The 13,312-nt window shown below is 53.9% G+C and overlaps 4 protein-coding genes across 4 annotated transcripts; all 4 read right to left on the reverse strand.

The window, feature by feature from the left end:
- Nucleotides 1-1,030: 1,030 nt before the first annotated feature.
- On the reverse strand, nt 1,031-2,529 carry LOC117006958 (group IIE secretory phospholipase A2-like). The gene is made up of 4 exons (XM_033079751.1): nt 2,432-2,529; nt 2,150-2,297; nt 1,810-1,916; nt 1,031-1,279 (listed from the first exon to the last, which is right to left on the reverse strand). The coding sequence occupies exons 1-4, from the start codon at nt 2,457-2,459 to the stop codon at nt 1,137-1,139; spliced, it is 426 nt and encodes a 141-aa protein (XP_032935642.1). The 5' UTR covers nt 2,460-2,529; the 3' UTR covers nt 1,031-1,136.
- Nucleotides 2,530-4,783: 2,254 nt separating this feature from the next.
- On the reverse strand, nt 4,784-6,828 carry LOC117007028 (phospholipase A2, membrane associated-like). Its single transcript, XM_033079895.1, has 5 exons — nt 6,717-6,828; nt 6,268-6,324; nt 5,981-6,107; nt 5,213-5,504; nt 4,784-4,903 (listed from the first exon to the last, which is right to left on the reverse strand). Exons 2-5 carry the CDS (start codon nt 6,305-6,307, stop codon nt 4,784-4,786), a joined length of 579 nt encoding a protein of 192 aa, XP_032935786.1. The 5' UTR covers nt 6,308-6,324; nt 6,717-6,828.
- Nucleotides 6,829-7,051: 223 nt separating this feature from the next.
- LOC117006959 (phospholipase A2 nigroviriditoxin basic subunit B-like) lies at nt 7,052-9,321 on the reverse strand. The gene is made up of 4 exons (XM_033079752.1): nt 7,926-9,321; nt 7,513-7,657; nt 7,288-7,394; nt 7,052-7,211 (listed from the first exon to the last, which is right to left on the reverse strand). The coding sequence occupies exons 1-4, from the start codon at nt 7,963-7,965 to the stop codon at nt 7,090-7,092; spliced, it is 414 nt and encodes a 137-aa protein (XP_032935643.1). The 5' UTR covers nt 7,966-9,321; the 3' UTR covers nt 7,052-7,089.
- A 969-nt stretch (nt 9,322-10,290) lies between these two features.
- Nucleotides 10,291-12,011, reverse strand: LOC117006960 (phospholipase A2, membrane associated-like). The gene is made up of 4 exons (XM_033079753.1): nt 11,972-12,011; nt 11,170-11,314; nt 10,860-10,966; nt 10,291-10,436 (listed from the first exon to the last, which is right to left on the reverse strand). The coding sequence occupies exons 1-4, from the start codon at nt 12,006-12,008 to the stop codon at nt 10,291-10,293; spliced, it is 435 nt and encodes a 144-aa protein (XP_032935644.1). The 5' UTR covers nt 12,009-12,011.
- Nucleotides 12,012-13,312: the final 1,301 nt, after the last annotated feature.

The raw sequence follows: 13,312 nt of genomic DNA on the forward strand, positions 1-13,312 counted from the left end.
TAGGAGCTGCCTTCAGGTTTAGCTCAAGCTTTGCCACATCACCCATGGTCTCCATGTCTGCAGAGCTTTGGGAACTGCAGGAAGGGAGTCAAACTGGGCATGGAGAGCAATCCATAATCCAGTGTGGGATGAAAGGGAGATGGTTTGTGCTGGTGTTGAACTGTGAGGTGGTTCCTTGTAGCTGTGTGGGTGCAGGCACCATCCTTAGAAGACACCATTGGCTCTGTCTCAGCTTCTAGAATCCTGATGGGCTGTAGAAAATGAGAAGAAATGGGTGGTTTGGAGTTATAAAAATACCACATTTAGTGTAGGAACATGAGGTAGGGGTGTTGTTGCTTGTAATGAAACATTTAACAGAGTCAGGCAGGAGCCCTCAGCACTGAGGTGGAAACCAAATAAATTACCCTTAAAACTCCTTTATTTTAGGCAGATCACATCTCCAGAGGCAGCATTACAGCTGGAGGTGCCTCCTGAGGCCCAGGATACAGCCAGCCCTGGCTTGTTCAAGGTAATTGGGGCTAATTTGGGATCATGTGCAGCTCTGCTGTGGGAGAGGTGGCTGCAGGAGATGTCTGTCTGTGAGAAAGAGCCACCCAAACCTCTGAGACCCCACCACTGGGCTCCCCCCTTGCCTTCAGTGAGAATGAATTACTTAAACAGTCATTAGCAGTGGGTTGGGCTGGTTTGTGGGTTGAGGCTGAGCTCCTAGAGAAAAACTGGGCTTGGAGCCTGCTTTGGGGTTGGGGTGCAGCCACCACTTGGTGTTTCTGTGGGTTTTTTTTTTTCCTCTGGACCTCTTAATATTTACTGCTTGTCTGCTAAAATGTCACTTCTGCTGTTTTTTAAGAAAAAAATGTCTGCAGGAAGGAACACTTTCTTCAAAAAATCAGTCCTCAAGCTCCATTCTGTTACCTCCCCCTTTCACCACTGATTCCCAAAACACAACACTGGTCTCAATTTTAAAAAATACCTTTATTTGCAGGGTTTACCTCGTTGTAATGAGTTATTTAACCACAGAAGCAGATTTTCCCTGTGCTAAGGCTCTGGGGAAAGGTGTGGACACCTTTTTAGTGCCACAGGGAAGGAGAACCCCCCAGTTCCAATGGTGTCTCTTGGTTCCAGCCTGGCAGGTGTGCTCAGCAGGAGGGTGTTTTGCCCTTGCACAGGAAGTTGGGGTAGATGCTGTAGAGTTTGCGGTAGGAGCCGAGGTTCCTCTGGAAGCACTCAGCTGCTGTCTTGTCACACAGACAGGTCCCTCTTTCACATGAATTCCCAGCTCCTGGAAGAAAATTGGGGTATGGAGGCAGGTGAAGGGTGTGAGGGTCAGGGGGTGTTTTTTGACTGTCCCCACAGCCCCTCTGTTGGGTTTGGAGTGTCTCAGGTGGTCTCATGTCAGGGGTGTGGAGCTACCTGGCCCTGGAGGGAACATTTGCTTCACTTTCTGCCTGATGTGTCTGTGGGTGTTTGCCTGGATCACTGGCATGTGCTTTGCTGGATTATGGTGAAGTTTAGAGCTTGGAGACTTCCCTGAGGAGGGGCCTTGTCCTTCCCAAGAGGCCAAATACCAAGGGTTTGAGATGACCCTCCCATCCTGGATGGGGACCTGGCACAGCCACCCTGATTCCCCCAGAGCAAACTCCCTGTTCCATGGACCAAAGCAAATACTTATTTTCCTTACTCCTGGCACTTTTCCTGGATTTCCACCCACTTCACTCTGTATGGTTTCCAGGCCAGGATGGTGTAAAGGATGATAAAGGAGTGTGCTGGCTGTGCCCCCTGCTCAGAGCTCAGCCCCCACCCCGCTCTCACCGCAGATTATTTGGTCTCCTAGGAATCCATATTCGTATTTGGTCTTTTTGGGTTTGCAGCCGTCAGAAACCAAGTTTTTGTAACAGCAGTCGTGGGCGTGGCAGCACCTGGGGACATGAGAGTCAGGGCAGGGCACAGTTGGGACAATAGTGTAAAACATCAACAACGTGCATCTTTGCTGTGCCTGCTGAACCACTTCTAAAGCTTTAAGGACAAGTAACAGTTTTCTCATCGTTGCTATTTCCACCCCCAGGAGCAGGAACAAGATTCCAGTTGCTGTACCCAGGGAGGTGAGGAGGGCTGGGGGCACCTGCTCTGCCTTCTCCATGTCCCCACATACCAGTCAGTGGCATCCAGGGGCTGTTTGGATCCCCCCGAGCCGCAGGAGCAGCCGTATGCAAAGTAAGCTCCCCATGATTTCCCAGTCTTTTTCTTAATCATGTCTTTAAACGGGTCCAATTTGCAGCTGGCAAGGGCCAGTCCTAGAACTGGATAAAGGGAGTTAGGAACACCAGGAAAAGCAACCTTCCCTCCCACCTTTCCACAGCAAAAATGAGCATTTCACCCTCCCCGTGTGTCTATGGACAGGATTTGTCCTGTGGGCTTTCCCAGAGGTACTCACAGAAGAGGAGCAGTGAGAAGAGTTTCATTCTGGTGATGGCAGCTCTGGGGTTTGGTGAGCCTGAGGTGCCCCTGGTCACACCTTTTATGGCTGTGCACCCTCAGCAAAGCCCCTCCTCCAGAGAGCCCAAAGTGGGCAAATATTGACAATCCTCCCATAACGGTCTTGCTGCTATGCAGGTGTCCTGGTGCTGCTGGAGACCTTGGCTGTGGGGTGTCCTACAGGGTGGAGGTCTTGGCAGGAGGTTTTGGATGTGTGGGGCAGCCTGGGCTCGAGTCTGTGCGTGGCTCTGGGTGCATTCCAAGTACCTGCCTGAGTAAAATGAGAGAACTTGAGGGAGAGCAGGAACCACTTAGTATAAAGTGTCCCTGCCCATCACAGGGGGTGGAATGAGATTGTCTGAGGAGTCTGTTATTCCATGACCCACTTTCTTCCTGGATGTCTTGGCTAGAAAACACCATTCTGAGTCTTACCTTTTCCATCCTGACTTACCTGGGCAGGGACAAAATGCAGCCACTGCAAAGTATCCTCCCCTTCCAACTTGTCAGAGTGGGTGAGATGCAGCACTGGGAGGGGAGGAAGATCCCAAGATCTTTCCGGCTGGAGACAGAGCTGAGCAGAGACCATGCTTGGTGGTTTTCTTGACAGTGGGGCTTTCTCAGTGCCCAGATACCCCCTGCATGTGGGGATGCTCTATCCCTCTCCCCATGTGTGCTGGGCACTGTTTTCTTCTCAAATACCTCATGGCATGAGGTGTGTGGTTCACCTTTATTTAGAAGCAAAATAAGGCAAGTGACAGGGAAGAAAAAATGCAGGTGATGCATGATGGAAGATGGGGGGAAGAGGCTCTTGTGTCATTTGCTTGGGGAGAATTTCTAATTAAACTGGTGGTACTGGACAATCATTTAGCAGATATCTTCTGGTAGAGATTGCAACTGATCTGTGCTGCTTTTTGGGGAATCCCAGCATGGACAGGCACTGAGGCAGGGGAGGAAATCCCCTCAGGGCTGGTAGGGAAACTGAGGCAAGGAACAAGGATGCAACTTGTGTGGGAATCAGAGAGATGCTGAGAAAAGGGAACTCAGCTCAGCAAAATCTCTTCCCCCCCTCTGGCATGGGCCCTTTGCCTCATCAGCTCTCTGGGCTAATTTAAGTAGTCCCATGGGATGATGTTGAGTTAGTTGGCTAAACCAGGATTTGCCATAATTCAGGATTTTCCAAGTCCACAACAGTTTTATCACAGGTGAATAAGGTGAATTATTGTCCATCAAACTGGCTGAGCTCCACTGAAAGCCTCTCCCACCTCAGCCCCTCTGCCTGTGGCAGGTTTGCAGGATCTCATCTCCAAATGGGAAATAAGCTCCCCGCAAGCCAAATGCCTCTTGGGAAGCTGTGGGTTTTGTTTCATAGTATGAAAAGCACAACTCTTGCAGCCTAGTTTATTGCAATGCTCTGAGGGGATGCAGAATTTGAGGCAAAAGATCAGCATTTGGAGGATTTGTATGAATGGATTTGTACAGGCAGATGTCCAACCAGGAAAATTCATGGATGGTTAAAATTCACCCAGAATTTACAAAGGGAGAGTGTGATTCAGTTTATCCCAGCCTGCAATCTGTCTGGGATATCCATCCTTTCGGTGAGGATTTGATCCTTGATTTATGCCCTGCAATCATCAGGTGCTGGGCAAAGGGCTCCTTCCTCATCTCCCTTTTCTGTGGAAACCTCAGGATTCCACATGGCTTGGAGGGGGTGCCAGGGCCTGATTCCTGGCTGACAGCTGGCAGAAGCATGGCTGATTTAAAGGCTATTTCCTGGTGCCATTGATTTCAGCTATGGGGCAATCAAGGGTGGGAATTCCAGCTGGACATCTGCCCCTGAGGAAACAGTGCTTTGTTGCTGGTTCTGTGGTTTTATTTCGTTGCTGAGCCCCTCTAAGGTGGTTTGGAGCACAGAGACCTGCTGGGGTCAACACCCCAAGACACAGAACCTGGGGATGCTGAAGTGGGGGGAAGCAGCCACTGCCTGAACTGCCTTTTCCTAAGGAATGTGCTCAGGGCTGCTGCAGAATTGTGCCAAAACATTCTTTTCTGGTGAGAAGTCTGTTTTGTTCAGCACTGGGTGTGAGGCAAGCTCCTGGCCATCCTGTCACAGCAGAGATTTAGGGGATCACAGAATATCCCGAGCTGGGACCCACAGGGATCATGAAGCCCAAGCCCAGCCCTCCCACGCCATCGTGCCTGCCCCCAGCCCTTCCACTTCTCCATCTGTCAGAAAAACTGGAAAGTTTCAGAGCCTGAAGGTTTTCAGGCCTGAGGCAGTTCAGGAGTGAGTTGTGAATTTTTGCAGAGTACTTCAACAGGAAATCTGTCTGACAGGTGAGGGGTGGTCGCTGAGCTCAGCTGAGTCACGGCACGCTGGGAACCGATGCTTTGGGCTCTCTGGTTTTATTTTGGAGCAACAGGAGGGGATTTGCTGTGAAGCAGGAAGCGGAGGGAGCGGACAGGCTGCCAAGGGGGCTGCTCCCCATCCCGCCCCCAGCGGGACGAGCGGCAGCGTCCACTCGTGCCTTGCTTTGCTGTGCTGGAGCATCACGGCAGCGCTGCTCCCCCTCCCCGTGCCGTGAGCGGAGAGCTGCTGCCCTCGCCTCGAAGCCAAAAGGCCCCGAGGAGGGACTCGCCAGGGCTGGGAAGCGCTGCCGGCTCCGTCCCTTCGCGGATCAGCTCGGAGATGCTTTTGCCAAGGGAGGTTTTGGTTCAGCACCGCCCGGCTCGTCCCCGGCACCGGGCGCGGCGGCGGAGCTGAGCCCGGCGGAGCTGAGCCCGGCACAGCCACGCTGCCCTCTCGCACCTGCAGGCGCCTCGCTGGCACCGTGTGCCCGACCCTGCGGGGACCGACAGCGCACCTGAGCCATCCCCCGAGCGCCCCGGGAAAGGGGATGGTCTGGGAAGGGCATCCCGAGCACTCACTGCAGGTGGGGATCCCTGCCCGGGCCGCAGACAGGGGCTGGACGGGTCCCAGGCGGCACCGCCGCGCTGCCAGCTTGGCATAGCAGCAGGCTCGGAGCACGCAGCATCTGCGGGGGGAGGAGAGCCTGGGCTGGCCGGGAGTGTGGCACCGGCTCTTCTGCCCCAGCTGACAAGGCTTTGCGGGTGGGAAGAGCCTTCAGCTTTGCGTCCTGCTGCTCTGGATCACCCAGCAGCTTCTCTGCGCTGCCCGTTCCCACGCCAAGCCTCTGCCTCCCCGTGCACGCCCTGCTCCGCATCCTGCAGCGGGACCGTCCCATCCCCGGCTGCCATCCCCGGACCGGGCAGCTGGCACTGGCACCACCCCACTGACCATCCTGCTCCCGGATGGAATTAGGAGTGACCACTGCCTCGCTTTCCTTGCTTCCCGAAAACCTGATTCCTTCCTGCTGCTGCCAAGCACCTGGTCTGCGTTTTGCAAAGCTTCAGGGGGGGCTGCTGGGGTTGTGCAGAGCCCCGGGGTTATCGGGGCCAGCGTTAGCCCTGTGGGACCAGCGTTAGCCCTCTGGGTCAGCATTGCCTGTACCGATCCACTGAAGCCCTCGAGGTGCCCAATCCCGAGTAGCATCCATGGGCAGTCAGGTTTCCTACGGTGCTTCCCTCGAGTCCTGGTGTCAACGTGCGTGGGTGCTTCCCGTGAGAAGTGAACACACCTAGAGTGACCATGAATGTGATTTTTTTTTGGTAAGTTATATGCAGAAATGAGACCTGGGGGATTGGGGAGGGAAGGAGGATTTGCTGGGAGTCTCCTGAGGAATGCACAGGAGCTTGGGGATGAGCCCGACTCCCGTCTGTGGTCGGGGACGCACTTACTGCAGGCACACAGCATCGTCAGCACCAGCAGGACCTTCATCTTCCTCTCACCTGGGCCTGGCGGAGAAACAGGGGACAGGCTCAGCCAGGCAGCGTGGCCAGTTTGGCAGGAGCTGCCGTGAGAAGCTTCCTTTGAAATGGGATCAACCCCCAAAATCTGGGGGGAGGAAAGCAACTGTGCCCCCTCACATCAGTGCTGCTGAGAGAGCGAGTGCTTTCTGAAGCTGCCCCAGCACCTGAGCATCCCCCACGTCCTGTCTCACCCCTCCAGCGTTTTTCCCCTCCTGTCCTGGGTGGTTTTGGCAGCCAGCGCCCCTCTCCCCCCGTAGCTCAGCCTCCCAGCCGTGTTTCCATTTGAAGAGATTCCATTTTTCCTCCCGCTGCCTCCTCCCAACATCCCCCCGCATTTTTCTTTCCACAGCAGCGGGGTGAGGGGGGGAGCTGCTTACCGGGGATGTTCCTCGCTGTCAGTCTGTCCTCCCGGGGAGAGCCTTCCCTCCGCGTTCAGCCCTCGAGCTCCGACTGAAGCTCCAAAATGCTCGTCTGTCCCAAAGCTGGGAACGCTACGCCCCTTCCCCCCCGGCCAGCCCCCCTCTCCCCCGGGCTGCAGCCTCGAGTGACGCAGGGGCCGAGACCGAGTTCTTGGAACGTTTTGAGAAGATGTTGATTATTCCCGGGGATTTCTCTCCCTGCGCAGCTCTCAAAGGACCGGGGACGTTGAACAAGAACATTGTTTATTTTATTTTATTAAGTTACAGCAGCTCTGGTGCGGTCAGCACAGGGATGAAGGGCGATCCCAGCCCCACGTCCCAGCTCCCAGCATCAGCACAGTCTGTTGGGGTAGAACTGGTAGTGTTTCCTGTAGCTCCCGACGTTTCTCCTCAGGCACAGCGCCAGGCTGCGGTCACACTCACAGGACAAGTAAGCACACCAGGAGTCCTGTCCTGTGGGATGGGGGGACACCAGGGGGTTAGCCCTGGCTTTGGGGGGTGACACCCACTTCTCCAAAGCCCTACTCACTGCAGGAGAGCTTGCCATGGGGGCAGCTGTAGTGGTAGATCTCTGTCTTGGCATCACAGCGATACTTCAGGAGGCTTTGGTAGCAAGCATCATGCAGCTGGCAACATCTGTACAGGAGATCGAAGCTTTAGGGGATGAAGTTATATCCCTCTCACCCCATAAATTTCTAAATGTTCAAATATTCAAGAATGTGTCCAGGAAGGGGGTTTTAGAGTGGATTCTCACCTGTCTGTGGCATCCTTGGGCTGCCCCTTGCCCCCCAGGCCGCAGTAGCAGCCGTAGAAGCCGTAATGCAGAAGAGCATTTTTCTCTGTCACCTTTGAGATCATCTGGTGCAGCTGCAAGAGGTTCCCGTGGGCTGGGGACAAGCCTGGAGGAGGGGAAATCAGGGAGATCACACTGATTCCCTGCCCCCAACAGCAGCTCCATCCCTCCAGCCCTCAAATTGGCACCAGGGTGGTGATGCCTTAGAAATTATAATGCAATGCAGAGGAAATGTATTCCGAGCTTGGCACAGGAGAGTTGTTGCATGTCTGGGAGAGCTGGTGATGGGGAGAGGTGAAGAAATCACCAGCCTGGTCCTGATTTCAATGGATGTAATTGCACAGAGAGCCTTGGGACAGAAAGAGGATGCTTACCCCATACAAACAGCACAGAGAGGCCGAGGAGAGAGTTCATCCTTCTGACAGCTCTGGGGGAGGAAACCAAACCATTGTCTGTTATACCAACCACCTTCTTTCTTTCCTCATCATCCAGGAGCAGAGGTTTTCCCTCTCTACACGGACTAGGAGAGATGAGGGGGGTGAGGATGTGCCTGTTGTTTCAGCACAAAGCATCAAGGATGGGAAGCGATGAGGACCAAATGAGGGAGGGGTGGGAAAAAGCAAAATCAGGAGAAAGGGAGAAAAACTGGAAGGATGTTCAGCCCTCCAGGGCTGCACCCACTGCTCTTCTTCTGGGCTGGTGTCTCAGGCAGCAGCTCCTTCAATCCTGCTTCCCCAGCATGGCACTTGCACCACAGTTTCAGGTGAAAAGAAGGAAAAGCAATCCTCCATCCCCACTTACCTTGGGAAAGCCCTTCTGCCTTGCAGTGCCCTGCAGCCAACTGGGCTTGCTTTATATAGTTTGCTCCCATCTGTGTGGGCTCCTGTGACCCAAATCTTGCTGACTGGGTTTCCCTGCAAAGGAGAAGGTGCCATCCTTCCCCTTTCCACAGAAAGTCAGAAATCCCCAAACACCCCAGCTCAGTACCCCATGCCTGGAGTGGGTGCTGGGTGGGATGAGGTGGGAAAGCAGCATCACTTCCAGCCTGAGGAGGAAGCAAACATGTTCTGACTTGGTCAGAGAAGCCCAAGGGCCTTCTCTGCCCTTCCCAGCACCAAGGAGCCGCATCAGGGGGTAAAAGAACAGCTCTGGTTCAGGCTGGGCATGGACACAGCAAATTTGGGGCTTTCAAGGAGGTGTAAGGTAGTTCAAGGAGAGTTATCACTTCTTTGGGAGAAGTCTATGGGCAAGACTGAAAGCATCTCTAAATGTGCAGCTCCCAGAGACAGGAGGTTGGGCAGACACTGGATGATAACATCCTCACTCACCATGAGAAAACAGAGAAGCAAAATTAATATTCTGCAGTGAGAAAATGCAACTTCCCTTTATTTCTCTCCTTCTGATTTTTCCACCCCCTCATTATGCCCTTCTGTAGAAACCAGTCATCAGCTGCCCTCCTAAATTAGCACTTGCTTAATGTAAGTGATTCAGGCTTTGAAATCTTCCTTCCTCTAAGGATGGTTATTCTTTAACCTTTACTTTCATAAGTCATGGAATCCCAGACTGATTTGGTTTGGGAGGGGCGCTAAGGAAGGAAGGTGATGTGTCTGTGTCTCGTGTCTTACATGCTGCAGAAATAGTTTTTTATTGTCCTCCACTGACAAAGTTCTCAGCCAAGCCCTGATTCTGGCTCCACTTTGTCTCTGGTTACAGGTGATGCCCCCTGGCTGGTATGTGCCTTATCTGAATTGCTCACAACCCATTAATGCTCCTCAGGCTAATTACTGCCTCATTAATCATTTGCAATTAATTTATGCACTCGTGGGCCATGCCAGTTTTAATGTTTGCATAATAAAATGTGTTTCTAGGGAATGCTTTGTATAGAATTGTTTATAGCTGGAAATAAAAATACAAGAGCAGCTGAGTCGTAGAATGCAAACACCCCAAAAGATACTGGGGATACTCCTGTGAGCTTCTCCCTGTGCTGAGCTGTGGTTCAGGTTGTCCTGAATCGGGACAAGAGGAATATAAAAACTATATACAACTTAAAAATCACTGTGATGTGAAGCCTCTTCTTGTATTCCTGGGACTGGTGTGTTAGCATTCCTCACAAAACTGTTTGGATGTGCCTTCTGAGCTAGGAATTAGAAATTCATAGACACCCAGAATCCCAGATTGGTTTGGGCTGGAGAGGACCTTAAAGCTCACCCAGGCATGGCAGGGACACTTCTACTAGCCCACGTTGCTCCAAGCTCTGTCTAGCCTGGCCTTGGACACTGACAGGGATCTCTGGGCAACTTGTTCCCCAAACTTCTTGCTCTTGGGATAGATGGGTGAATTACAGCCCTGTCTATGGAAATGTTGGGGTGTCAGGCAAATGTGGTTGAGGTATGGGATGCAGAAGTGCTCCCCAAACTTGGCAGTCACCATTGCAGTGCCTCAATCTCAGCAGCCCTTAAAGAAAAACACCATGGAGAACCAGTTTGCATCCCTTTTATTGTATCTCTTTATTATCTTCACTGGAAAACGAAATCAAGAGAGGAGGAAGGAACAAAGAAGAGGAAACTGGTTTGTCTTTCCAGGAACTGGTGGGTCTCCATCCACGGTGTGTGTGCCCTTCTCACCCTGAGCAGCACAGGGAGCCTCAGGGGCTCTACCTTTTCTGAGCCCCAAACCCAGGCTTTTCTTGCTGGGGAAAACCAGCCAAAATCTGGAACTGTGTGTGCAGATTCCCCCTCCTCAGCACTGGAGCTTGCTTCCTTGGCACTTGAGCTTGAAGTAGAAGCGGTAGGAATTGTTGTAGGAATGCAGGGTGCTGGCGAAGCACGAGGCCACCGCGGTGTCACACAGGCACGTCTCTGTCTCGCACCAGCTCTGCTCATCACCTGCAAACAGGGGGGAAACACGGAGCTCTGCGGTGCCTTCCTGGCCGGAGCCACCCGGGGGGAAGGGAAAGAGCAGCATGTCCCGGTGCTTGCCCTCCCCAGCCTGTCAACATCCTCAATGCCCATTTCGTGATCCCAGCCGGGCGGGAATGGGGCTGGATTCACCCAGGGAATGGATTCACCCAGGGGATGGATTCACCCGCCCTGCTCCGGGGCTGGGCTGTCTGGGGGCCAGGAATGGGGCTGGATTCACCCAGGGGCTGGATTCACCCAGGGGATGGATTCACCCGCCCTGCTCCGGGGCTGGGGTGTCTGGGGGCCAGGAATGGGGCTGGATTCACCCAGGGGATGCTCTCTGAGCGCCCTGCTCCGGGGCTGGGGTGTCTGGGGGAGCAGGGCTGCTCCCCACTGTTGGGTACTCACTGCAGGTGATGTCCCCATCGCTGGAGGTGAAGCTGTACGGGGTGGTCAGGGGGCTGCACCTGCCCTCCCTCAGCCTCCTGTAGCAGCAGTCGTGGGCTTGGCAGCACCTGCGGGGACACCACGCCAAACCATGGTCCTTGGAGGGCAGGGGAAAGGTCCAGCCTCAAATTTAAGGCGATGGAAGAGGAGGCAGCGAGGCAAGATTTGGCTGAGGAATGGTGCAAACCCGCGCCCAGCGCTGGGAGGCAGAGGCTGTGAGGGGATTTTAGGGAGCAGGGCTGGGAATGGCAATGCCATTGTGGGTACTCACCGGTCGGTGGCATCCACGGGAGTCCCGGAGCCGCCGATGCCGCAGAAGCAGCCGTACCAGCTGTAGGACAGCAGGGCGCTCCTGCCCGTGGCCGCCCGGATCATCCTCTCCAGCTCCAGGACGCTGCTGCCGGCCGGGAGCAGCCCTGGGGAACACGGGCTGGGGTCGTGCCGGAGCAGGGCAGGGAGCCCGGGGCAATCCCTGCACATTGCTCCAGGCACAGCGTTAAATCGGTCTGGCATTGCTGCAGACTTGCACTTTCAGGGTTTGAACCACAAGAAGTTTTACCCCCTCCTCCAGAATTATGGAATCATAGAATCATAATGGTTTGGGATGGAAGAAACTTCAAAGCCTGTCTTGTTTCACATCTTGCTGTGGGCAGGGACACCTTCCACTATCCCAGGTGCTCCAAGACCCATCCAACCTGGTCTTGAACAGTTCTAGGGTTGGGGCAGCCACAGCTCCTCTGGGCCATCCTCTCAGGGAGACTGGCTTTTACAGCCTCTGGATTTGGTCTGGCACAAGATATTTTGCCCTCTGGACTGGCTCTGCAGTGCTGCTAACTGCAATCCCCCATCACCAGGATCAGCCGTGGGCTTGGCACAGGCAGGAAATGACAACAGGGCTCCCAAAATAAATATGGATCTCAGCATCCCAAAACCTCCCCATCACCAAGCCCTCCAGGACTGCAGCAGCTCTACACGAAGCACTAGAGAGAAACTGCTAGATTGAAACAGAAACCTGAATTATGCACAAAGACTCAGGGTTTGTAGGTGGATTCCAGGGACAGCAGGGCACTTACCACAAGCCAGGAGCACGGCAAGGAGGAGATTCCTCATCCTGGGGCTGCCCTGGAGAGGGAACAACAACAACAACAAGGATGGGTGATGATCCAGGGGCAGGACAGAAGCTTCTCCAGTGCCCTCACCAGGCCCATGGTGCCAACTGGGTGCCCCTCAGGTGACACTGGTGTCACTGTGGGTGCACAGGGCTGTAAGGCATCACCGAGGGAATCCCCAGGGCTTGGTAGGGGCGCAGTGGTTTGGCCTGCCTGGGGCTGCTGGAGCAGCTCAGGACCTGCAGCCTTCCCCCCATGCCCTGAGCTGCCTGATGAGCAGCAGGGCAGTGAATGCCCTCTCCTTACCCTGCCCAGACCTGCAGCTCTGATGCTGATGGCTCACGGGGTGGGTTTATATCCCTGCGAGGCCCACCCCCTCCTCTATCTGTGCTGATGGTGACAATCGTCCTAAGCCAGGCTTGTCTGGAACAGGGAGCTGATTCCCATCCTTCTCTTCCCCAAAAAACATGAGTTTTCCCACAGCAGTGAGCACCAATGCTTCCTCCATCATCCTGCTCATCATGGGCACGAGGCTATCTCCTGCATGAGGCATTGGCCATGGTTTTAAAATCCATGGGACTTGGTGGCTGGAGAAATGGGATAAAGGTGATTTACACCTAGGATGGCACCTCAGAGCTGTTGAATCCTTTTTCCAGGTGTAGAAGCAGCACTTTGGGCTCAGTGTTTCCTCAGTTTTGCCAGCTGACCCCCTGAAGCCTCAAAGATGGTTTTCCTCAGCTCCTTCCATGCGACTTCTTCCCCAAATCCATGGCTGCATCCAAATCCAGCTGTGCCAAATTGCAAGGGAGAGCAGCAAACACCCAGATTGCAATTCCTGGGTCTGCAGTTTTCCTGTCCTGCCCTCAGGTTTTCCTGTTTGCCCAGGGGGGGAAGAGGTCTGTGAAATTAAACCACCAGCAGCAAAGGCTGGAAAAGCCATGAAAACACGAATTGGAATGCTTTGGGAATACAGTTTATTTAATTACCATAACCCAAAGATGATACACAAACACAGGGGAGACAGAAAACCAGAGGAGATAAGGAACAAAAACTCTGTTTTCCCTTGAAACCCTGGGGCCGAGAGCAAACACAGGCACAAAGGCAGGTATCGAGTGATAAGCAGGGCCCCACCCTCAGGGATTAACCACGCTCCCAGGGAGGGGAAATTTGGGTTGGGAGTTCTAAAGAAATGACTGACTGGTCTGGAGTCAAGAAGAGAAACCTTTGTTGAAATTGCCAGGAGCCACCAAAGCTGACATGGAAGGGATGTCACCTCTCAGCTGCCCTCCAGGGTGGCAGAGCTGT

Source organism: Catharus ustulatus, chromosome 24 (genome assembly GCF_009819885.2).
Source record: "Catharus ustulatus isolate bCatUst1 chromosome 24, bCatUst1.pri.v2, whole genome shotgun sequence".
NCBI lineage: Eukaryota > Metazoa > Chordata > Aves > Passeriformes > Turdidae > Catharus > Catharus ustulatus.